The 26,602-nt window shown below is 44.2% G+C and overlaps 1 protein-coding gene across 2 annotated transcripts in view; it reads left to right on the forward strand.

Moving 5' to 3' along the window:
• The window catches only part of ctdspla (CTD (carboxy-terminal domain, RNA polymerase II, polypeptide A) small phosphatase-like a), a 193,366-nt gene extending 169,222 nt beyond the window's left edge, over positions 1 to 24,144 (forward strand). For both annotated transcript variants that reach the window (XM_078231279.1, XM_078231270.1), the window contains 4 exons: positions 2,348 to 2,440; positions 9,081 to 9,266; positions 14,178 to 14,299; positions 23,919 to 24,144. In XM_078231279.1, the coding sequence (XP_078087405.1) occupies positions 2,348 to 2,440; positions 9,081 to 9,266; positions 14,178 to 14,299; positions 23,919 to 23,958 (441 nt within the window). In that variant the 3' untranslated portion in view covers positions 23,959 to 24,144. The remainder of the gene's footprint in view (positions 1 to 2,347; positions 2,441 to 9,080; positions 9,267 to 14,177; positions 14,300 to 23,918) is intronic.
• Positions 24,145 to 26,602: the final 2,458 nt, after the last annotated feature.

Consider the following 26,602-nt stretch of genomic DNA (forward strand, 5'->3'; position numbering starts at 1 on the left):
GATTACCCCAGAATTAACTGAGAGAACATCACATCTGTTTGATAAAATGGTTACAAATTTAAATGTGGATTACAGGGTCAAAGGTTAAGGTTCTGAAGACTGTGGAGGAACAGAGAGATCTTGGGGTTCATATCCACAGATCTCTAAAGGTTGCCACTCGAGTGGATAGAGCTGTGAAGATGGCCTATAGTGTGTTAGCTTTTATTAACAGGGGGTTGGAGTTTAAGAGCCATGGGGTTATGCTGCAACTGTACAGGACCTTGGTGAGACCACATTTGGAATATTGTGTGCAATTCTGGTCACCTCACGATAAGAAGGATGTGGAAGCGCTGGAAAGAGTGCAGAGGAGATTTACCAGGATGCTGTCTGGTTTGGAGGGTAGGTCTTATGAGGAAAGGTTGAGGGAGCTAGGGCTGTTCTCTCTGGAGCGGAGGAGGCTGAGGGGAGACTTAATAGAGGTTTATAAAATGATGAAGGGGACAGATAGAGTGAACGTTCAAAGACTATTTCCTCGGGTGGATGGAGCTATTACAAGGGGGCATAACTATAGGGTTCGTGGTGGGAGATATAGGAAGGATATCAGAGGTAGGTTCTTTACGCAGAGAGTGGTTAGGGTGTGGAATGGACTGCCTGCAGTGATAGTGGAGTCAGACACTTTAGGAACATTTAAGCGGTTATTGGATAGGCACATGGAGCACACCAGGATGATAGGGAGTGGGATAGCTTGATCTTGGTTTCAGATAAAGCTCGGCACAACATCGTGGGCCGAAGGGCCTGTTCTGTGCTGTACTGTTCTATGTAAACAGAGGAGGCCGTTTGGTCTGTCGGGTCCATGCTGGCTCTCCGCAAGAACAGTGTAGTTAATCTTAGTCTCCCGCTCTTTCCCCTTAACCCTGCAGTTTTGTCCTCTTGCTTAACCAAATTCCTTTCAAAGCCGCAGCCCATCCGTTTCTGAATTGCCTTCTGTTTATTGAGGAATGGCCGCCTTTTGTGCCTTTAAAATGTAGAGCAATTAAAGTGGCTAGAAATTTAATAAGACTTGGACTTTGACTATGGTTTTAGCAACACCAAGTTAAAGTCCAACAGGTTTATTTGGTAGCAAAAGCCACACAAGCTTTCGGAGCCCCAAGCCCCTTCTTCAGGTGAGTGGGAGTTCTGTTCACAAACAGGGCATATAAAGACACAAACTCAATTTACAGAATAATGGTTGGAATGCAAATACTTACAGCTAATCAAGTCTTTAAGATATAAACAATGTGAGTGGAGAGAGCATCAAGACAGGCTAAAGAGATGTGTATTGTCTCCAGACAGTGAGACTCTGCAGGTCCAGGCAAGCTGTGGGGATTACAAATAGTGTGACATGAACCCAATATCCTGGTTGAGGCCGTCCTCGTGTGTGCGGAACTTGGCTATCAGTTTCTGCTCAGCGACTCTGCGCTGTCGTGTGTCGTGAAGGCCGCCTTGGAGAACGCTTACCCGAATATCAGAGGCTGAATGCCCGTGACCGTTGAAGTGCTCCCCAACAGGAAGAGAACAGTCTTGCCTGGTGATTGTCGAGCGGTGTTCATTCATCCGTTGTCGCAGCGTCTGGAGCCACTGTCTGGAGACAATACACATCTCTTTAGCCTGTCTTGATGCTCTCTCCACTCACATTGTTTATATCTTAAAGACTTGATTAGCTGTAAGTATTCGCATTCCAACCATTATTCATGTAAATTGAGTTTGCGTCTTTATATGCTCTGTTTGTGAACAGAATTCCCACTCACCTGAAGAAGGGGCTTGGGGCTGCAAAAGCTTGTGTGGCTTTTGCTACCAAATAAACCTGCTGGACTTTAACCTGGTGTTGTTAAACTTCTTACTGTGTTTACCCCAGTCCAACGCCAGCATCTCCACATTATGGTTTTAGCTGCAGCATCTTCCTTGATTAAGAAAAATGTACTCATTTAATACCTCGACCATGCCCTCTGCCTCAAAGCATAAATCCCTTTTTAATCCCTTGTTTGTCCAACTATTTGTACGTTATAGAAGATGCTTGGATTTATTTTCATGTTAGCAACTACTTTCTCCCCATACTCTCCTTTTGCTTTTTATTTCCTTTCTCACTACCCCTCCAAACTCCCTGCATTCAGCCTGATTCTCACTTGTATTACCGACACCCGTCATACTCGCCCTTGTTTAGCTTCCACCGTACTCTTATGCGCTTTATTTTGCTCTCTCGTTTGGGAAACATTTAGGCAAGAAAGTTTGGAAGTGTATCTAATCTTAATTGTTGCAACTTTTACAATGGATGGAAGAAAACAGAATTTGTATGCTGCAGTCTTGACTCCTCTGTTGTCTGTACTCACAGGTTTATGTATTGAAAAGGCCGCACGTCGACCTATTTCTGCAAAAGATGGGGCAGCTCTTTGAATGTGTTCTCTTCACAGCCAGTCTGGCCAAGGTAAGCACTCGGCATTACAGAAGCATGGTGACTGTCTCTCCGCATTTGAATGAAGCTACATCTGGGGAAATAAAAGGTCTGTTAGCTTATGTATGTATTTTGTTTAAAAATAAATTGCATCGTTAATTTGCTGTTTTAACCTTTTTTTTCCACTTGTTTGTTTCTATTCTCGTTGTGTGTTTCTTTTCTCACTGTTGTCTGATGGCTATAGCACGGGTAAGTTCTTCCTCCCCTTTCCACACCCCACGCATGGCAATACGGCTACCTGGGTCCTTGACTTGGCCTGTGTGGCTTTTTCAAGAGTCTTGTGTGTTGCCATGACTGCACTAGAAGTAGTGGATGTCTATTTTTTTTTTTTAGCAAGCATCTGTTCATAGCCATGTAATTAGTTTCCCCAGTGGTTCCGTTCTCTAGCAGTACAGAGGAAAGCCCAATTGCTTAGTGCAGTCTGTAGCTACAAATCATATGCAATTTGAGAAATGTTCATGCTTCCCAATCTCCCCCTTCCCATCCCCTGCTGCTTGTATTGTTAAATTGTTCACTTATCCAGAGCTGCCTTCGACACATGTTTTTGGCAATATGGTGCCGGGGACTGGGTAATTGTTCATAAAAGGGTGTAAAGATTAGCCCAGCAACTGCAGGCCAGTCAGCTCAACTTTGGTGGTGGGGAAGCTTCTAGAAACAATAATTAAGGACAAAATGAATAGTCACATGGACAAATGCAGGTTAATTGAGGAAAGCCAGCATGGATTTCCTAAGGGAAAGTCATGTTTAACCAACTTGCTGGGGTTTTTATTCTGAAGAGGTGACAGTGAGGGTTAATGTGGGCAATACTGTTGATATGATAAACACGGACTTCCAAAAGTCATTTGGTAACAGACCTGTGAACAAAGTGGAATAAAAGGGACGGTATCAACACAGAAACACAATTGGCTGAGTGTCAGGAAACATTGGATAGAGATCAATGGATGTTTTTCATACTGGAGAAAGGTGGAGTTTCCTGGGGTCAGTGTTAAGACTCCTACTCTTCCTCAATCTGGGTATACAGGGCACAGTTTCAAAATTTGCAGCTGAAACTTGGAAGCATTGTGGCCTGTGAGGAGAATAGTGTAGAACTTCAAAAGCACATAAGTTGGCGGAATGGGCAAAGAGGTGGTGGATGAAGTTCAATAAGGTTTTATTAAACATAGAGTAAGAGCAAAGAGGTTATGTAGAACATGTATGTATAAGATGCTAGTTTGGTCTCGTTAGGTGCATTGATTTGGTTTGATTTTGATTTGATTTATCATTGTCACATATTAGTATACAGTGAAAAGTATTGTTTCTTGCATGCTATATAGGCAAAGCATACCATTTATAGAGAAGGAGAGAGTGCAGAATGTGGTGTTACGATCATAGTAAGGCTGTAGAGAAAGATGAACTTGATACAAGGTAAGTCCATTCAAAAGCAGGGAAGAAGCTGTTCTTGAGTCGATTGGTACGTGACCCTCAGATTGTGGTGTTACGATCATAGTAAGGCTGTAGAGAAAGATGAACTTGATACAAGGTAAGTCCATTCAAAAGCAGGGAAGAAGCTGTTCTTGAGTCGATTGGTACGTGACCCTCAGATTTTTGTATCTTGTTCCTGATGGAAGAAGGTGGAAGAGAGCATGTCCGGGATGCGTGGGGTCCTTGATTATGCTGGCTGCTTTTCTGAGGCAGTGTAGACAGTGTCAGTGGGTGAGAGGCTGGTTTGCTTGATGGACTGGGCTTCGTTCCCGACCCTTTGTAGTTTCTTGTAGTCTTGGACAGAGCAGGAACCATACCAAGCTGTGATACAACCAGAAAGAATGCTTTCTATGGTGTATCTGTAAAAGTTGGTGAGAGTCGTAGTGGACATGCCAAATTTCCTTAGCCTCCTGAGAAAGTAGAAGCGTTGGTGGGCTTTCTTAATTATAGTGTCCACATGGAGGGACCAGGACAGGTTGTTGATGATCTGGACACCTAGAAACCTGAAGCTCTCGACCCTTTCTACTTCATCTCCATTGATGTAGACAGGGACATGTTCTCCTTTACGCTTCCTGAAGTCGATGACAATCTCCTTTGTTTTGTTGACATTGAGGGAGAGATTATTGTTGCCGCACCAGTTCCCCAGATTCTCTATCTCATTCCTGTACTCCATCTCATCATTGTTTGAGATCCGATCCACTACAGTGGTGTCATCAGCAAACTTGGAAATTGAGTTGGAGGGGAATTTGGCCACACAGTCATAGGTGTCTAAGGAATATATCTCAGATAGTCACTGATAAATCCAATAGGAATTCAGGAGAAGTTTTTTTAACCCAGAGAATGATTAGAATGTGGAATTCTCAATCATGAGGAGTAGTTGACATGAATTGTATAGATGCACTGAAGGGAAACTAGATAAGTATCTGATCAAGAAAGGAATAGACAATTCAGTTGAGAGGGTGAGATGAGGTAGTATGGGAGGAGGTATGGAGCAGAAACTCTAGCAGGGGCTGTTTGATCTGAGAGGTCTCTTTTTTTTGTTGTAACTTGTATGTAAGGTACACAACCGACATTGCCATCCTGTTGAGAGTGGAGACACTGTTCACAGATGTTTTGTCCATGTCTCTATATGTAAGCTGTGATCCTTCTTGTCCTTGCCAAAGTAAAATTGTAATGTTGTAGAATTGACTGGCTCATACCTGCCTTGGAGACGATAGAGCAAAGGTTCGCTAAATTGGTTCCTTGAGCGAGAGGGATATACTATGGAAGGTTGAGTAAATAGGGCCTGTTCACTGGATTTTAGAAGAATGAGAGATGATCTCATTGAAACATACCAGGTTCTAAAGGGGCGTCACGGGGTAGATACAGGTTGGGGAGTCTCAACCCCAAGGGCCTAGCCTCAGGATATGGAGACATTTCTATAGTAGGGGCTGTGGATTTTGGATGTTCCATCATTGAGTTTATTGAAGGCTGAGATGGACAGGTTTTTGCTCTCTGTGAACCAAGGCTATGGGTGATGTAAATGGAATTGAAGCAGATTATCAGCCATGGTTGCATGGTGAAAGGAGGCTCGGCACCGTTTGGTCTATTCCTGCTCCTAATGCTTATGTTCTTCATGTTCCCTGCCTCCCCCTGACTTTATTGGCCTTCCGTTGACACTGTGCAACTTAATTTATTTCCAACCCACCTATGAACCAGCATTGGGAAAAATCCCAAACACATTTAAGAGGGTGGGAAAGTGGAAAATGAGCATGGAACCAATGTGAGGCCACGCAAGCTGAGCTCAGTCTCTGGTCCTGCTCAAACCCTTTTCCAGGATCTTATTCATTTCAAGAAGGGAGGAGAAACCGGGAACGCTGCTGTGTGTGTGGAGAAATATTCTATACTGTGCACACAGTGAATAACTCCTGAAAATTCACAGGAGACATGATTTGAACACACTGGCACGTTTAGCTTTGTTGTATAATTGGATGCTTTCTTTGCTCACTCCACTAGGTGTCAGTGTTGACTTAGATATGGAGATTAGTGGCACAGAATTCTGCCCTTCAGATAGCTGAGAAATTTTATCATCACTGATTTAACACTGCGTGTATTATCAGAAGGGATCCTTATCAATATATAGATCATCTGCAATTCAATTTGGTGTTTTTGACCTCCTTACTGTCAGCCCGTTATCATCAGGGCAGAAGAAAATATGATGATACAAAGAGGGATAAGAACATAAAATCTGGAGCAAGAAAAGACAAATCATCTCACTCCATCTAGAGTCCACGCTCAGATATTATACCAGCTAATTAATGCCATTGGTGGCATTGTGGTCTCCTCACAGAGCCAGAGACCCGAGTTAGATTCTGGCCTTGGGCGTCTGTGTGGAGTTTGCACGTTATCCCCGTGTCTGCGTGGGTTTCCTCTGGGTGCTCCGGTTTCCTCCCACAGTCCAAAGATGTGCAGGTTGATTGGCCATGATAAATTGCCCCTTAGTTTCAGGGAATGTGTAGGTGAGGTGGATTAGCCATGGTAAAATGCGCGGGGTTACAGGGATAGGATGGGGACTGGACCTGGGTAAGATGCTCTTTCAGAGAGTCGGTGCAGACTTGATGGCCTGAATGGCCTCTCCTCCTGCACTGTAGGAATTCTGTGGTTTCTGCTCCTTGTGTTTGTGGAACTAATGTCAAACAGCCAGCACAGACATGATAAGAACATAAGAACATAAGAAATAGGAGCAGGAGTAGGCCATCTAGCCCCTCGAGCCTGCCCCGCCATTCAATAAGATCATGGCTGATCTGACGTGGATCAGTACCACTTACCCGCCTGATCCCCATAACCCTTAATTCCCTTACCGCTCAGGAATCCATCCATCCGCGCTTTAAACATATTCAGCGAGGTAGCCTCCACCACCTCAGTGGGCAGAGAATTCCAGAGATTCACCACCCTCTGGGAGAAGAAGTTCCTCCTCAACTCTGTCTTAAACCGACCCCCCTTTATTTTGAGGCTGTGTCCTCTAGTTTTAACTTCCTTACTAAGTGGAAAGAATCTCTCCGCCTCCACCCTATCCAGCCCCCGCATTATCTTATAAGTCTCCATAAGATCCCCCCTCATCCTTCTAAACTCCAACGAGTACAAACCTAATCTCCTCAGCCTCTCCTCATAATCCAAACCCCTCATCTCCGGTATCAACCTGGTGAACCTTCTCTGCACTCCCTCCAATGCCAATATATCCTTCCTCATATAAGGGGACCAATACTGCACACAGTATTCCAGCTGCGGCCTCACCAATGCCCTGTACAGGTGCATCAAGACATCCCTGCTTTTATATTCTATCCCCCTCGCAATATAGGCCAACATCCCATTTGCCTTCTTGATCACCTGTTGTACCTGCAGACTGGGCTTTTGCGTCTCATGCATAAGGACCCCCAGGTCCCTTTGCACGGTAGCATGTTTTAATTTGTTTCCATTGAGATAGTAATCCCATTTGTTATTATTTCCTCCAAAGTGTATAACCTCGCATTTATCAACGTTATACTCCATTTGCCATATCCTCGCCCACTCACTCAGCCTGTCCAAATCTCTCTGCAGATCTTCTCCGTCCTCCACACGATTCACTTTTCCACTTATCTTTGTGTCGTCTGCAAACTTCGTTACCCTACACTCCGTCCCCTCCTCCAGATCATCTATATAAATGGTAAACAGTTGCGGCCCGAGTACCGATCCCTGCGGCACGCCACTAGTTACCTTCCTCCAACCGGAAAAACACCCATTTATTCCGACTCTTTGCTTCCTGTCGGATAGCCAGTCCCCAATCCACTTTAACACACTACCCCCAACTCCGTGTGCCCTAATCTTCTTCAGCAGCCTTTTATGGGGCACCTTATCAAACGCCTTTTGGAAATCCAAAAACACCGCATCCACCGGTTCTCCTCCATCAACCGCCCTAGTCACATCTTCATAAAAATCCAACATGTTCGTCAAGCACGACTTTCCCCTCATGAATCCATGCTGCGTCTGATTGATCGAACCATTTCTATCCAGATGCCCTGCTATCTCCTCCTTAATAATAGATTCCAGCATTTTCCCTACTACAGACGTTAAGCTGACCGGCCTATAGTTACGCGCCTTTTGTCTCCTTCCTTTTTTAAACAGCGGCGTAACATTAGCCGTTTTCCAATCAACCGGCACTACCCCAGAATGCAACGAGTTTTGATAAATAATCACTAACGCATCCACTATTACCTCTGACATTTCTTTCAATACCCTGGGATGCATTCCATCCGGACCCGGGGACTTGTCCACCTTCAGTCCCATTAGTCTACCCAGCACTGCCTCTCTGGTAACATTAATCGTATTAAGTATTTCTCCTGCTGCCAACCCTCTATCGTTAATATTTGGCAAACTATTTGTGTCCTCCACCGTGAAGACCGACACAAAAAACTTATTTAAAGACTCAGCCATATCCTCATTTCCCACTATTAACTCCCCCCTCTCATCCTCCAAGGGTCCAACATTCACTCTAGCCACTCTATTCCTTTTTATATATTTATAAAAACTTTTACTATCATTTTTTATATTAATTGCTAGCCTAGCTTCATAGTCTATCCTTCCTTTCTTTATCGCTAAATGAACTAAATGTCCTCCTTTCGTGCTGTAGGGTCTCCAACTCCCTGCAAAACTGGAAGTTAGGGCAGGTGCTTTAACTTTCTTAGTGTAAACCCTCAGTGTCCCTCTCAATCTGGCTCCCTTTTGAAAGTATTAACTGATAGCTGCTTTTGGGAGTGTAGTTTAAATGGATTTTATTTTATTTCTAACCCTGCACAAGGCTTGTGAATCTGATGGGAGAATGTAGTTTCAGTGCCTGATAGAAAGCGGAACGTTCCGACTCTATTTTGTGTTACTTGTGTAAGTCTATCAACCCAGTTCACCATAGGACCAGTCAGGGCGTTAAAGCCAATGATGAAGCCGTGTGTTTTTATTAAAAAGGAATTCTTTTTTTTGGACACTGCGCACGTACTTCACAGCAGAACAGGTTAACTACTCCTCCAGTTAGCAATGTGCTTGTAACGCAGGACCCCCCCCCCCCCCTCCCCTTTTTATATTGTGAAGCTAATTGTGTCAGCCACCGAGATCTAACGTGTTTTGTCTGTGCCTCCTTTTAAAGTATGCAGATCCGGTGGCAGACTTGCTGGACCGTTGGGGTGTGTTCAGGGCCCGGCTATTCAGAGAATCGTGCGTTTTCCACAGAGGAAACTATGTGAAAGATCTCAGTCGGCTAGGGAGAGAGTTGAACAAGGTCATTATAGTGGACAACTCGCCGGCATCCTACATCTTCCACCCTGAAAACGCTGTGAGTATTTCTTTCCACTCATAACCAGACACCTTACCTTTCTTAAACAGCTCTTTTCTTTTTGTGGAGGGCTGAGAACATAACATGAGAAATAGGAGCAGGAGTAGGCCACCTAGCCCCTCGAGCCTGCCCCGCCATTCAATAAGATCATGGCTGATCTGATAGTGGTTTAGTTGCACTTACCCGCCCACTCCCCATAACCCTTAATTCCCTTATTGATCAGAAATCTATCTACCTGTGACTTAAACATATTTAACGAGGTAGCCTCCACTGCTTCAATGGGCAGAGAATTCCAGAGATTCACTACCCCCTGAGAGAAGTTGTTCCTCCTCAACTCTGTTCTAAACTGACTCCCCCTTATTTTGAGGCCCTTCATTATCTTGTATGTCTCTGTAAGATCTCCCCTCAGCCTTCTAAACTACAACAAGTACAGGCCCAATCTACTCAATCTCTCCTCATAAGCTAACCCCCTCATCTCCGGTATCAACCTGGTGAACCTTCTCTGTACTCCCTCCAAGGCCAATATATCCTTTCGCAAATAAGGGGACCAAAATTGTACACAGTACTCTAGTTGCGGCCTCACCAGTACCTTGTACAATTGCAGCAAGACCTCCCTGCTTTTATATTCTATCCCCCTCGCGATAAAGGCCAACATTCCATTTGCCTTCTTGATCACCTGCTGCACCTGCAAACTGAGTTTTTGCGATTCATGCACAAGGACCCCCAGGTCCCTCTGCACAGTAGCATGTTGTAATTTTTCACCATTTAAATAATAGTCCATTTTACTATTATTCCTTCCAAAGTGGATAACCTCACACTTGTCAACGTTATACTCCATCTGCCAGATCCTCGCCCACTCACTTAACCTATCCAAATCTCTGCAGACTTTCCGCATCCTCCACGCAATTCGCTTTCCCACTCATCTTTGTGTCATTCGCAAACTTTGTTACCCTACACTCGGTCCCCTCCTCCAGATCGTCTATGTATATGGTAAACAGTTGAGGCCCCAGCACCGATCCCTGCGGCGCGCCACTAGTCACTGATTGCCAACCGGAAAAGCACCCATTTATTCCAACGCATTCTCCTTCAAACTGTGTCAGCGTCTCAACAGGGTCACAGGAAAATCCCGCTGGTCCCCACCACCTCACCGCAGGTCCAGAAATGCATTTTTAATCACAGAACTCATTTCAGCCCATTTTTACCACCTGGAGGTGAAACTTTGAATCAAATCGTGCCAGAATCCCATGTTGGATCCCCAAAGTAGGTGGCTACACCAGAAATAGTTTCCCAGTGGACTTTGCTAATTATTTTAAATTGTTTAAAGTTTATTTATTAGTGTCACAAGTAGGCTTACATTAACACTGCAATGAAGTTCCTGTTTCCTCTCTGGAAACAGTATCTCCTTATTTGCTCTATCAAAATTGTCCATGATTTTAAACACTTCTGTCAAACCTCCTTTTAACCTTCTACAAAATTGTGCAGATATTTTTAATCGGTTCCCCTTAACCATCTCAACTCTTAGCACCAACTTTTTCTCCACATAACTGTAGCCTTTCCTCTGTGCTGATTTTCTGGTCGTTATGCATAGAAAAGTTCACAATGCAGAAGGAAGCCATTCGACCTACCTGATCCGTGCTGGCCAAAAAAGAACAACCCAATCTGATCCCACCCTCTGGCTCTTGGTCCATAGATTACTGCACTTCCAGATTCGATTCCCGGCTCGGGTCACTGTCTGTGCAGAGTCTGCACGTTCTCCCCGTGTCTGCGTGGGTTTCCTCCGGGTGCTCCGGTTTCCTCCCACAGTCCTAAAGATGTGCGGGTTAGGGTGCATTGTAAGAGTTTTAACAACACCAGGTTAAAGTCCCAACAGGTTTATTTGGTAGCAAACACCATTAGCAAATAATGGCATTTGCTACCAAATAAACCTGTTGGGACTTTAACCTGGTGTTGTTAAAACTCTTACTGTGTTCACCCCAGTCCAACGCCGGCACCTCCACATCATAGGTGCATTGGCCGTGTTAAATTCTCCCTCCGAGTACCCGAAGGCACCCAGAGTGCGGTGACTAGGGGATTTTCACAGTAACTTCATTGCATACCCAAGTCTTTTGTTTCTACCTCTACCATCCTTTAGGCAGTCAGCTCCAGACCCCATCATCTACCAGTGAAAAAATTACTCCTCAACTCCCCTCTAATCCTTCTACCACTTCCTTTAAATCTATGCCCCTTGGTTATCGATTTCTCTGCTGGCAAAAATAGGCCCTTCCAATCTACTCGGTCCCTCATAATTTTGTATATCTCAGTTAAACCTCTGTTTCAGGGAAAATATCCAAAGTCTGCCAATATTTTCTCATAGCTGAAATACTCCATTCCTGGCAAAGTCCACTGTACCTTCTCTGGCATATTCTCATTCTCCCTGTAATGTGGTGATCAGAACTGTACACAATACTCTAGCTGTGGTCTAACTAGTGTTCTACATAACTGCCTTGCCCTTGCATTTCATGCCTTGATTAATCATGCCTTATCTAACCAGCCTGTCCTACCACCTTCAGGGTCTGTGCACATGCACTCCACCAAGATCCTGCTTTTCCTGTACACTTCTCAGAATCTGACTATTTATTGTGCATTCCCTTGCTTGTTTTTTCGGGCGGCACAGTGGCACCGTGGTTAGCCTCGCAGCGTGAGGGACCCAGGTTTGATTCCCAGCTTGGGTCACTGTCTGTGCGGAGTCTACATGTCCTCTCTGTGTCTGCGTGGGTTTCCTCCGGGTGCTCCGGTTTCCTCCGAAAGATGTGCTGGCTAAATGAATTGGCCATGCTAAATTCTCCCTCAGTGTACCCGAACAGGCGCCGGAGTGTGGCGACTGGGGGATTTTCACAGTAACTTCATTGCAGTGTTAATGTAAGCCTATTTGAGACACTAATAAATAAACTTAAGCTACCTCACACTTCTGTGGAATTCCATTTTCCATTTCACTGCCCAGCTGACCAGTTCATTGATCTAAAACCACAGTTTTCCTCATCAACCTTTCATTTTGTGTGCACTTTATTGATCATAGATGTTCTGAGTTTGCAAACATTGCTGTTAAATTGGTGAATTTAAATGATCCTGTTTAAAGAATTTAAGTGGAAGTCTCTGTCTTGCAATATAATCTGTTCATAGGCTCGGCTGAAGTACCTGCGAGCCAGCCTTTTTGTCCCTAGCTCTGCAAATAAACATACAAACATATGAAATGAGAGCAGAGGTAGGCATTCGTCTCCTTGAGCCTGCTCTGCCTTCAATAAGATCATGGCTGATCTGTTTGTGTTACAATCAAACCATCAGGTATATGTCCAATTGCCAATTCAATTTGCCTGTTGCAAATCTAAACAATGCTCTCAGGGGAGAAAAAAAATGCTTCCCCTTTAGTTGTGCCAGTGTTATTAATTCTCAGAGCCTTGCTTAGTGACCCATGTGCCGGGGGAAACAGTTTCTCTTCACTTTCTGCCTTCATCTGAGGGAGGAAGGAGGAGGATTATATCAATCTTGCTACTTTGAGCGTGTCAAAGCTAAGTTTAAGGCTCCCCAAAGTTGATGGACGGGATTTTCCGGCTGAGCTCACCCCAAAACCGGAAAATCCCGCCTGAGGTCAATGGATCTTTGCATGGCCCCGCCCACTATGATTCCCGTGGAGGGCGGGACAGGAAAATTCCCCCTCATGTGTCTGCTGCTTTATTCGTTAGTCACGCAAAAGAAATACAGGCTTTGTTTTTGGCAGGGTTCGCTATCTTGGGAACTCGATCAAAGTGTTTTATTGTAAGACTAAGCTCTGATTTGCAAAAATTAATGAAAATGAATGAGTCACTCAATATGTTAGGGAGACTGGGAGCAGTAGTCGGCCATTCAGCCCCTCACGACTATTCTGTCTAGTATTCAGATCATTGCCGATCTGTATTACAATTCCATCTATCCTGTTCAATTCTTATGCATTTAATCTTCTAAACGCAAGGGAACACCAGCCTAGTTTATGTAATGTGCCTTCATAATTCAACTCTTCATGTCCTAATATCATTCTGTTAAATCTGTGGTGCACCTACTCCAAGGCCAAGTGGTGAAGTGGTGTGTCCAGAACTGAACACAATACTCGGGTTCAGTCTAACCAGAGCTTCACCACACAAGTGGACAACTTGTAACTCTGGCATTTTCATTTTTATTTTATTTGAAAACTCGCCTTGAGGCTCCTCCCCGGCGTTTGTGAGTGAGTTTTTCGCAGACCAATGCTGGTCTGTGCCGATTCAGTTAATTGCGCTGAGGAAGGAGGGTTAAGGTGCTGCGTCTGGTCTCCACTTCCCAGGGCTAAGATGATGAAGAAAAGAGGAAAGAAGCCGAGCTTCCTGATTGCCATTTGATGATAGCTGTTGGAACGTGGGTTGCTCTGTGCAGAACAGGGTAGGGTTCAGCTGGGGTGTTTTGATGCTGGAATGAGAGCCACATTGTGGCAGGGGGGGGGCAGCGTCTACAGAAAACAGGGGGCCATTTCTTCAATACCTCGAAGGACTAGGACAGCAGATACATGGGAGCACCATCAGTCCCAGTTATTCCTCCGAATCTCAACATGCTATCCTTAATTGGGCGTACATTGGCCAGTCCTCCATTGGGGGAAATGCTGATACTCCCCTGCTAACAACATTGTGGGAGCATTTTACACCACATGGACTGTAGAGGTTCTAGAAGGCATGTCACCACCACTATCTTGAGGGTAAATAGGGATGGACAATAAACACTGACCTTGCCAATGACTTTCTCATCTCAAGAATTAGTTAAATCTACTTTGCTAAACAAATTGTCCGCTGAGTTGCCTCGTCCAAATTTTCTATTCGGTGGAATGTCAGCAATGTGCTAATCAAAATGTCTTCTCACTTCCTATTCAAATAGGTGCCTGTGCAGTCCTGGTTCGATGACATGTCGGACACGGAGTTGTTTGATCTGATTCCATTCTTTGAAGGACTGAGTAAAGAAGAGGAGGTTTACAGTGTGCTGCAGAATTTCCGCGGCAGGTAGCGATTGTGCTCCGGGCGTGTCCTTGCGGCAGATTCTTTACATTGTTCTTGCCCGATTTTTATTCCCCCCCCCCCCTCCACGGCCCTGCCATATCACCCCCCCCCCCCTCCCAACTCCCACCCCATCCCTTCCCCCGTCGCAGTGTAGCATTTTGTTTTTGTAAAGGAAGGAAATCTTCCTTCAGTTTCCCATTGCCTCACGCACCTGTGTTTGGATCGGGACTGCAACTTTTGGAGGAGGAACAGGAGGAAAATATCTTCAGACAAGAAGCACTTCAGTGGTCCTGCCATTAACTCACTATGGACAACAATGATTGACGTCCACGGAGCTTCTCGAAGCCTGACGTCAAAGTCACAAATGACCAGACTTCATTAAACAGAAGAACTCTCAGAGAAAACCACACACACATGTAGAAAACAAAACGGAAAATCCGCTATGGACTACAGTTTGAGTAGAAAACTTTTCCTTCTCTCTACCTACCAAAAACAAGTATTTGGGAAGTTCTGTGATATTTTAAGTATTTTTTTTTCCTCTCTTTTTGTTTATTTTTTTGGTTGTTGCTATGCAGACAGTCACACTGATCTACAGTAGCTGACCTGATTCTGTGATCTCTCTTTTGCAGAATGAAGTGCCTTTTTGAGAAAAAAAAAGTTGATAATTTTAGACGAAAAAAAAAAGCAAAGTTAATTTTTTTGTACACTGCATATTCCAGAGATCTTTTATCTTTTAATGACTGTATGTTTTAAAACAAAAAAAAAACAAAAATTGATCTTTATGAGCACTGTTATTTATGCTGAACACGTCGAATTATAAGTGCTGGGTACAAGTCTCCAGAGTCATTAAACTTCTAAATTTTATATCAATTGGCATGATTCATGGACACCAAATTATGATTTTTAAAAAATTGCTATTTTAAATATAGGGATGGTTTAGGGTTACTGATGTCTCACTTATAAGCAGCCATTGCAGTATGACTGGATAAGGGGCAGATTGGAAGCTGGAATCGTTATCAGAGCTACTAAGTACTCAGGTAATGATGCGGTGCTGCCTGATACTGTAATGAATATTTTAATTTTCTTTTTTTCCGCCACTCTCCACGCCTTCTCTTTCCCTTCTTCTCCTCCCTCTTTTAATCTGAATTGAACGCCGGGGAAAGGTTTGCCAAAACGCAATGCTCCCATCTTTGGAGCCGGAATGTCGGTTTATCTGCGCCTTCCCACACGACTCAAACTGCAACAGGCCCAGGGGAGGGAGGGAGGGAGGGGTCAGTCATGCCTCATTTTGCTGAGGGGCTGGCGTCAGACTGCTCTGTGCCTTAAGGGTTGTCTGGCAATGTTCATCGACGGCATGCACGGTGAAGGGAAGCACGTGCAGCGGCAGAGGCGGGGTGGGTGGAGGGCAAGAGCTTATTGCAAGCAAGATGTAGAGTGGGGATTTTAAGGCTTTTAAGATGCGATCTTTGCAAACAACCTTGCTGTTGTTCTCTGTTTATTTCAACCTTTAGTTGCTCTCTCTAAGAAGCAGTCATAATCCAAAGCAAAAAGGCTGCAATGGTAATGCTTGGATTTGTATTGTGATCCTGTCTGTCTATATGTACGTCGCCTCAAATGCTCTTCCTGATTCTAAACCTTATTAAGCGGCTTCCTTTCTCTCACTGTCTTTCGCTGGATGTTGGAATGTCTCATCTGAAAACTGGGTGTCTGACTTCACCACCTGTGAGTATTGAAGCAGCATTTCAATAGTTTAAATTCTTGAATTTTCAAAAGACGAATGATTTTTATCTTTCCCTCCTTCCTCCCCCGTCTATGCAAACCAAGCCTAATTTCCATTGAAAGGTAGCTCGCTTGAGGACAGGTCAGTGTTACTGATCCGTGGACCTATTGTCGCCTTGAGAAACAAGAATAACTTGCTGGATTTTCACAGTGGGATTTCTTCTTCATCAGTCTCCAATGAGTGCTGATAACGTGTCTGCGCATACATACCCACAATAATCAAGATAGAAATTGTCTACTGTTGGTAGTGATGATGTGGAAATGCCGGCGTTGGACTGGGGTAAACACAGTAAGAAGTCTCTCAACACCAGGTAGGTTAAAGTCCAACAGGTTTATTTGGTAGCAAAAGCCACTAGCTTTCGGAGCGCTGCCCCTTCGTCAGGTAAGTCTGGTTATTGGCAGTAACTTACCTGACGAAGGGGCAGCGCTCCGAAAGCTAGTGGCTTTTGCTACCAAATAAACCTGTTGGACTTTAACCTACCTGGTGTTGTGAGACTTCTTACTCTGTTGGTAGTGGCCAGCCTGTAAATGTGACTTCCATCTGCAGGAATACAGGATTCAGTAGTTAGTGCAGGAGTGGAATGTTAGGGGCTGGGCATATCTTTCACAGTCAAGCCACTAACAAAAATGCTCGGCACCTATGGAGAAGAAACAGAATTACCATTTCAGATCGATGAGCCTTGAGCACTAGCCTTGTTTATGAGGCCACTGCTTGAAGGTCCTTTTTGCCCTCGAGGCATTGGCTTGCTTGTTTCCCAGTGATGGATATCCTGCTATCATTCTTGTTGGTCAAGCATGAGATGGCAACTCTTGTTTTGTGGATTGTGTTTGTTGAAATGAGAGTCAGCAATGCAGGGGCGGGTGGAAACACAGCCAGGTTTACTACTAGATGACTCTCTCTGGTAATGGACACGAAATAAACCTGTTGGACTTTAACCTGGTGTTGTGAGACTTCTTAATGGGCATGAGTAGCAGAGAGGACAGGATGAAATTGGGCAGTTATGTCACTGTAAACTGGGTGAGGCACTCGCTGTCTGGGATGACCTGGGAACAATACCCGCTTGAGGTGAGGAAGCAAGATGTTGTGGAATGGCGGTGGGTGCTTTTATGTTTTGGGGTCAGGGGGGGCGGGGAGTGGATTGAATGCAGCACAGATAAAGGCAAAATACTGCGGATACTGGAATCTGAAACCAAAGCAGAAAATGCTGGAAAATCTCAACAGGTCTGACGGCATCTGTGCAGAGAGAATAGAGCCAACGTTTCGAGTCTGGATGACCCTTTGTCAGAGCTCTGATGAAGGGTCATCCAGACTCGAAATGTTGGCTCCAGTCTCTCTCCAGCACTGTGGGCTGTGGAGTAAATGTGTCCGTTCTACAATCTCATTGAAGCAGCTTGCAGATGAAACTTATTGTTCTTCCTTTATACAGTTGTTTTGCTAAGACTGTATTGGAATACAACGTTGCACTGTTTGCCAGCTGCTATGTTTCTTTGGCGAATGAAATTCTTGAATAAGCCTCTTTTAATGGCAGATTTTATTTGCATAGCAGTTAAGTGGAATCGGTTTTCTGGTTATTGGCAGTAACTTTGGGTTTTGACAGTAGAAGGTTAGCTAATCCAATAGGTGAGAGGATAGTCTGTTCATTGTCTTTTGGTACGTACCCACAGTGCCAGGTCTCCTCTCTCTCTCTCTCTCTCTCTCTCTCTTTCCCCCCCCCCCCCCCCAGTGGGAAATCTTGCTCAGGTTTTCAGGCAGGGTGGATGGTTGGTGCTGGGGAAAGCAGCAGTAAGGCACAGTGTTTGAGATAAAGCAAGGAGGAGTCTCATGTTGCATTCAGCCGTGTATTGTAGAAATGAATCCATCTCGATGCTGGGTAGGAAAAGTCCCAGTCCACAATCTCCCTCGAAACGTGCCAATTCCATGAAGACCTATCTGTGCGTTCTTCTCGTTGCTCACAGTTACGGGAGTCGGCTTTTGATAGATTAGTATCATACAACACAGAAGGAGTCCATTCAGCTTCTCATACCCAGTGCTGGCTCGTTGACAGAGTGATTCACTTAAACCTGCCCCCTGCTGCACCCATACCCTTGTTAATTTTACCTTTCAATAAATGTATCTAATTAATTCCCTTTTGAAAGTTATTGTTGAACCTGCTGCCGCCATCCTTTCAGAAAGCACTTTCCAGATCATCAAAACTCAGTGTCTACAAGAAGATTCTCATCTACCTTTTGATTTCTTTTTGCCAATTTCTGCATATCTATGCCGCCTCGTTACAGTTCCTCCCGAGGCCTCTTATCAAAAGCACTCATCGTTTCTCGATCATCAGCTTCCCCAGAGTTTTGACTGAGCTTTTTGTTATTTGTACATCTGTCAGGTGGAGGCTGACTTTCAGGTCCTGCCATGAATTAATTTGCATGCATTTCTCTGCTCCTTTAGCAGTGTGTTCCTCCTGTTATTTCAAACTGGCTGACGCCTTCAGCAAAAGGGAAGTCTGAAGAACGATGCTAGACTTGTTGAGCGTTTGTTCCATCCGAGCTTGATGCCTTCGATAATGGAATAGCTTGCTGGTTATCACAATTGGTGGCCACGCCCATTTGGCTCGGATACTGGTGAGGCAACCGGTTACTTGTGAAATTACAGCAGACACACACAGTGAGGGAGTAACAAGGGAGAATTAAATACCTGAGCAAAATAGAGTCAATATATGAGAGGGCAAATAGTTAGTTGAAGAGAGTGACTCAGAGTAAGCTGTGGAGGGCTTAGATCAGCCATGATTGAATGGCAGAGCAGACTCGATGGGCCGAGTGGCCTCACTCTGCTCCTGTGTCTTATGATCTTATGGAGGGCAAAGGTAGGTTGCTGTACACCCGAGCCACGCCTGATGAAAATTGGTTAGAGCTTTGCTATAAGCGGCAGTTGAGTGGAATGAAGGCCAATATCAGTCTGCAGCACTGAAGTAACCCAACATAGCTCTGAGTAACCAGTGAGGACAGGCCAGTATTGTTCCGGGAAAGATGCATGCCCATCGGGGACAAATTACTGAATAAATCAAACAAACAAATTCAAGCTCCAAACCAGTGTGAATGCATTATCCATTTCACAAGGGAGTTAACGCTCATGAACTTCTCTGTTATTTATCCAGGAATATGACAGTGAAACTGCTCTTGCAATAATGAACCTCACCAATCCTGTCATTCAGATGTAATCATGGTTTTTCATTCTTTACTTGGTCTCGTTTCTGTTTCAGCGGATGCTGCTAAATTATGGTGTTAGCCACTGGGAGCTTGACCCAGGGCTGTTCCAAACTTCCTCATGACTGTGTGCCTGCCTTTTAAAAACGTGTTAACGATTTTATCACAAATCCTTTTGGGCGCAATCATTTTGGAGGAGAGGCCAGGCTGCAGAGTCGCTCTCCGGTTTCTAATCCTTTTTGTATGTATTTTTAAATGTTTCATTGTTATGGGACTGGCAAAGTGTCTTTTTCCTTCTTTCAAAGAACCCAAAAGGTTATTGTTTCTCCCCCATTGTAAATGTTTCTTCTTGTTCCACAACCGAGTGTTGAGAGTGCTGTAACTTCACAACGTATTAATGTAACCAGAGAACACGTTATTTTCCCCTCTCGAGCACCTACCCCGACACCACAAAATAATAAGAATGGGAATGGAATTTATTCTCCTGTAACATTCGCAGTACATGCTAAGCTTCAAACACTTGGGCGGTTAATCGAGCTTTATAACATTAAGGAAAGGCAGTATCTATAGCACTCCTCTATATGGTTTGATTTCACTTTTATTTTCTTAAGCAGTAACTCGCTTTGCTCAAGAAACTAATCTTTGTTTCAAAATCCTTCTTATTAGTATGTGGTATTGCAATCAGGACAAACCTGCTACCATTTCTCGTGTGTGTGTGTGTGTGTGTGTGTGTGTCGGTGGCACAATGGTTAGCACTGCTGTCTCACAGCGTCAGGGACCGGGTTCAATTCAAGCTTCAGGTCACTGTCTGTGTGGAGTTTGCATGTCCTCCCCGTGTCTGCGTGGGTTTCCTCCGGGTGCTCCGGTTTCCTCCCACAGTCCCTAGGTTGATTGGCCATTATAAATTGACCCTAGTGTTAGGGAGATTAAGGTAAATATGCGGGGTTATGGGAACAGGGCCTGGGTGGGATTGTTGTTGATGCAGACTCGATGGGCCGAATGGCCTCCTTTTGCACTGTAGGGATTCTATGATTCTATTATCCTGAGGGACTGCAAAAAAACAACCAACTGGGTCATTGTATTCTTTCCCCTCTGAAGCATCGGTACCATGATGGTAATTTAAAGGTCCAAATATGCAACGACGTTGGTTGGTTTGAAGGAAGGAGAGGGGTTTGGGTGAGGGAGATGGGAGTACTATGCCGTGAGTGAGTGAACGAGTGAGTGTAACTTGCTATGCATTCATCCTATGAATCAATGTAAGAGGCGCAAACTCAGCCTAGCTAGCTAGACATTACTTTTTTTTTTACAAAGAGTGTAGGTTATGTACAACTTCTTAATGTAATCGTGTTCAGCTCAAACCAGTGGGTCTGTTACAGTCTTTCCATTTTTCTTTTTAAAAACTTGGCGGATAAATGAACCACATGCCTTAAGATCCAGTAAATGAATGTTCAACGCGATTTTTGTTGTCACGCAAGTTGTATAAACTCTGTACGGTGATATAAACGAACCATTTGTTTGCTTGAAGAGCAGGCGATTGTGCGGGAAACACAACCCCTGGACACGCAATTGAGCATTCCGTCAGTCTTTAACCCTGTAAAACTCTCGACTGTTCTAAAACCAGTGTTTGTAAATGGTCTGTCCTGTGCCTCTGATTCCAAAGGTGCTCCGAGGATGTTTGCCTTTTAAATGGTTGCTTGGGGGAGGGTGGGGAAGGAGCGGGGAAAGAAATAAAGCAAGGGAAACTATGCAAAACAAGCCGTCTGTCAAGGTCAGGGAGAATGGGTTCTTCCCTCGCTGCATCCCTCAACCCCTTTGTCATTGTACCATTTCCCTGCTTACTCCCAACCGTACAAAAAAACACCAGAGAGGGAGGCGAGAGAGAGAGGGGGGTGGAAAGTGACGTGCTTGTTTTTCATAGTTTCAATGTGGTTCCAGAGTTGGTGACACTTTTCCACTTTGATCAGCAATACTTGAGAAACACTATAAAGTTTAAGAGGGAAAGAAACAGAAATGGTTGTTACTGTCAGTTACTGAATAATCTGTTTCTTTACTTTCACCAATAAAATAAACTTTTAAACAACTGTCGTACAGCAAGTATTTTTCTACTTTGCAGCAGCCATTCCTGGCACGGCAAAGCCAGGAAGCTCTGTTGCCTTGTCACCACTATTCACCAGTGTAACTGAAGGTATAGTGGTGTTTGATGATGAAGCTTTCTTGAAAATTGAGTTTGTTTTAATGAGCAAATCTATTAAAAGCTGACCTGCTTTCTACTTCAAAAGCCTGCCACTTCAAAGGGATCTTTTTTTCTCCCTCCCCAGTTAATGGCAGTTATTAGACAGGTCCATGAGTTCTGCTGGGCACTGGTTCAATGGTTGGTGAATTCCTGACTCTTGATATCAGCCTTGGAAAGTAGGCGAATTACAGCAGGAGGCCATTCAGCCCGTCATATCTGAAGGAGCAATTCAATTCGTGCCATTCCCTACTTTTGCCCTGTTGCCTTTCACATTCTTCCTTTTCAGATAATACTCCAATTTTCTCTTGAATGCCTCCATTGAACCTGCCCACAGTGCACAGAAGTGCATTCCAGAATAATGAAGAGCCCCTTGTATTGGATTTGGAGTAAAATAACTTTGAAACTAAATCATAATGGGCATACAGACTGTTCAGGGAAAGAAACTGAGGGGAAAAGATCACCCACAGAACTCAAGTACACATAAAATTGGGAGTCTGATAAGAGGCAAAAAGAAGTCCTGGTCTCTCACACAGCTGGAGCTGTGACTGCAAATAAACATTGGTGAAAATAGAATTAGGTTTGGCAACAATGCCCTTGCTATAAAATGGGCATGCAAATAGCTGCACTTAATTACTTAAACTGTTGTCTTAATCTTAAAGCCACCATATGTTAATGGAGAAAAAGTCCAGCTGTGTTGGAAATGATGACTATTCATTGCTAGTCATATTTCAGTTCAGGATCTACTGTGGGATCTTCCCTGCTTGAGATGGTTCAGATTTCATCATTGGCAAGCTCAAAGTTAATATTTCCATTTCATAACTGTGGTGTGAACATGTGGATCCATTAATAGTAATGCGCTCTGACAAATACGTAACTCTTGGCTTGAAATTGGCCCACGCTTCTCCATGGTGGCTTGGAATCATAGATTAATAGAATCATACAGCACCAAAGGATGTTATTCCCCCTCCCCCCCCGCCCCCCACCGTGCCAGCTCTTTGAAAGAGCTAGCCAATGACTCAAACTCCCCCTTCCTTTTCTCCATAGGCCAACAAATAATTTCCCTTCAGATTTCCAGTTCCCTTTTGAAAGTCACAGAGTTTACTCCCTCTGCCCTTTACAGACTGTGCATTCCAGATCACAACTCACTGCGTCTGAAAGGTTATCCTCGCCTCCCGTCTGGTTCTTTCGCCGATTACATTAAATCTGAACCCCCTGGTTACCGGCCCTCCGACCAGTGGAACCGATCTCTCCTTATTTACTTAGCCAAAGCCTTTCGTGATTTTTGAACTCCTTTATCAATCTCCCCTTAATCTCCTTCAGTCTGAGGGCAGCAACTCTAGTTTCTCCAGACTGTCCCATAAATGAAGTTGCTCATCCCCGGTACCATTCTGGTAAATCTCCGCACCCCTCCCCAAGCCCTTGGCGTGCTTCCTTAAAGTGTAATGTTAAGAACTGAACATAGAAATCATAGAAACCCTACAGTGCAGAAACAGGCCATTCGGCCCATCGAGTCTGCACCGACCACAATCCCACCCAGCCCCTACTCCCATATCCCTACACATTTACCCGCTAATCCCTCTAACCTACGCATCTCAGGACACTAAGGGGCAATTTTAGAATGGCCAATCAACCTAACCCGCACATCTTTGGACTGTGGGAGGAAACCGGAGCACCCGGAGGAAACCCACGCAGACACGAGGAGAATGTGCAAACTCCGCACAGACAGTGACCCAAGCCGGGAATCGAACCCAGGTCCCTGGAGCTGTGAAGCAACAGTGCTAACCACTGTGCTACCGTGCCGCCCATAGTATAGTATTCCCAATGAGGCCTGTTCAATAAAGATAGTCATGATGTGGAGATGCCGGCGTTGGACTGGGGTAAACACAGTAAGAAGTTTAACAACACCAGGTTAAAGTCCAACAGGTTTATTTGGTAGCAAAAGCCACACAAGCTTTCGAGGCTCTGAGCCCCTTCTTCAGGTGAGTGGGAATTCTGTTCACAAACAGAACTTATAAGACACAGACTCAATTTACATGAATAATGGTTCATGTATTATTCATGTAAATTGAGTCTGTGTCTTATAAGTTCTGTTTGTGAACAGAATTCCCACTCACCTGAAGAAGGGGCTCAGAGCCTCGAAAGCTTGTGTGGCTTTTGCTACCAAATAAACCTGTTGGACTTTAACCTGGTGTTGTTAAACTTCTTACAATAAAGATAGACCAGAGCTATTGTACTCTATCTCTAGTAATAAAAGCAGCGATCCCATGTGTTATGTAGACATGTTTGAGATCAGGGCGCAGTATGTTAGGAGATTGGTGCTGCATCCACCGTTACATGAAGTAATGCATATTGGTGCTTCAACATAATGCTCTGCCCTTGTTCTACATTTTAAACCTGTGAAATATCTCTATTCTTTTTAAGGAGGAAATCAAGTAGTGAGTGGGAATTGGAGGAAGAGTGAGGCAATGTAATTGTATGTGTGACTGAAGAAGTGACTAGCCAGAAGTAGGGTTGCCAATCTTCCAGATTTGCCTTGGAGTCTCCGCAAGCTGAAGACTGATCTCCAGAACACTGCGAGCAAAACCCAGAAGAAAAATCATAGGGGCATTTTTTTATAAAGGTGTTTTTAAATAAAAAATTCTTTGAACTCTAATGTTTACCTCATATATTTTTAAAAAATCTTGAGATGGGGGAAGAAAAACGGGTTGACTGCCGGTTAAGGATGATCCAATTGGATTAGGGAATATTCACTTCCTAATCGGCTGTAGTAGGAAGGTGTACACAATGAATAGAGACAGGTGGAGCAATCCCATGGCAGAAATGTGGGGGTGGGACGGTTGAAGATAATGTGGTGATGCCTCCAACAATGTGTCCAACCAACGTTGGTGACTTAAAGCCAGAGAGAGGAGAGAATGCACAGGAAATGTGAGCAGGAAGAACAGGTGTAGGGCGGTAGGAGGTGACAAGAGTTCAAGGTGTTACATCGTGGCTGTACTCGAGGGGGCAATCACCAATTGAGCGAGATGTCTTAGGATAGAGTGTAAGAAATGTAAGTTGTGGATGAGATGGAATTCAAGTGACTAGTGGAAACATCGGCAGTGGCAAACCAGAAGGTGCCAGAAACATGGGTGGGTGTGGCCATCATCTTGAGGCTTGGAAAAGCTCTTGCCCCCACACAATTGAGCAGATAATCGGACGAGTTCATAAAGTGGCTAATTTATGTCCGCTAGAAGCATAAGAAGTAAGAAATGGCAAAGGTAAGAACCACTTGGAGTTGCTTATAGGTCCCTTGGCAGTAATGACCCCATAGTCAAGGGATTGAATTTCTCATTTAAGTTTGAAGGAGATAAGAGTGGATAAAAGACTAGTGCTTTAAACTTAAATAAAGGGCAGTAATGAGAGACGACAGGGAAATTAGGTCAAGGAATAGGTCAGTAGAGATGCAGAGGCAGACATTTAAGGAGATATTTTGGAGCACTCCAGATACATTCTAGTGATAAAGAAAGGCTCTATGGGAAGGACGCTAGCTACAGAAATTAAAGGTAGTTTCAAATTGAAAGAAAAAGTGTATCATTCCATGAGGATTAATGGTAGGTCAGAAGATTGGACAAAATATTTGTTTAGAGCATCGGAAAAATAACTAGAAATATAAAAAAAAAGACCTGAATTTTCACCATGGCGGAGAACCTTTCCATTATGGTGAAAATGGTGAATGAGTCCAGACTTCCTAAGTACTCCTGAACATGGCACTTCCTATTGCTGCAAGTGCGGAACAGGAGTCGGGCCAGTGTTTGCACTCGCGTTATTTACAGAGGCAGCCAGCCATTTAAATCATCAGCTTCCTTCACTGAAGAGAGGTTTTGGTAGGTCAGGAGTGTGAAACCTGACATCTGCCAATTAGCTTGGCAAGAACTGGTCTGAAGTGGTGGATTAATTTGGATAGCTTTGGGTATGATCCTGGGACACATTTCAAGATAGGTAAGGTAGGAACTTTGGGACTGTTCAACATTGACATGATTGTACATTTAAAAAATGCATAAACACATTGGAACTGTACAGAAGTGTCAGAGCTGTCAATGAATTGTCAAAGCTGTTAACTGTCAAAACTATCAATGAACTGTTTAAAAAGCTGTCAAAGAACTGTGAAAACTTATTGGAACTGTCAAAACACGTTGAAACTGTCAAAGCTGTTGAGGGATTTAACTCTGCTGGGCTTTAAATTTAAACATGGAGTTTTTTAAAAAAGTAGAGCTTAGTACTTCATTCTGCCTGTTGACGTCAGCCTGAGGTCATCATTTTGTGATTTGTGCTGCTTGACTGATTTTACAACCTAACATTATCACAGTGGGGTGCCTTTTGAGTGACAGTTTGATTGACAGCTCCAAGTGGTTATAGAATAGAAATGTTTGGTTTTTGTAAGAAAGTCCTTAGGGGATTTTTTTTTAGTAAGAGATTAAATATTTGAGTGTAATGTTTGTTTTGATAAGATATTAGTTGAAGCAATTTCAATGTATTGAATGCTTTTTTTATCAATGAGATTTAAAACCGTGATGTCATCAATTGAGCTGTAACTTTATTTTATGTCAGCGTAGCATCTGCGGTTTGCCCATGTGGGTTGGTGTGGAGTTAGAAGTAAGGGGCAAAAGGTGGGTGGGGAGCATGAGTTGGCACTAAATTGGTATGGGGTGTTATGTGGATGAGTGGGGTATGGGTTGGTTAGGGTGTACAGGGAGCCGTGTGGGAGAGGCTAGAGGGGCAGAGGGTAACATGAATGAATTAGATACCATTGGACGTGGGTAGAAGAGCATGAATGGGAGGAGAAGCCTTGGGGTGCATGAGGTTTCATAGAATCCCTGCAGTGCAGAAGGAGGCCATTAGGCCCATCAAGTCTGCACCGACAACAATCCCACCCAGGCCCTATCCCATTAACCCCATGTATTTAACCTGCTAATCCCCCTGACACTAAGGGGCAACTTAGCATGGCCGATCTACCTAACCTGGACTGTGGGAGGAAACCGGAGCACCTGGAGGGAAGGCACAGGGAGAACGTGCAAACCTCAGTCACCCAAGGCCAGATTAGAACCTGGATCCCTGGCTCTGTGAGG

This window comes from Mustelus asterias, chromosome 2, assembly GCF_964213995.1.
Source record: "Mustelus asterias chromosome 2, sMusAst1.hap1.1, whole genome shotgun sequence".
Taxonomy (NCBI): Eukaryota; Metazoa; Chordata; class Chondrichthyes; order Carcharhiniformes; family Triakidae; genus Mustelus; species Mustelus asterias.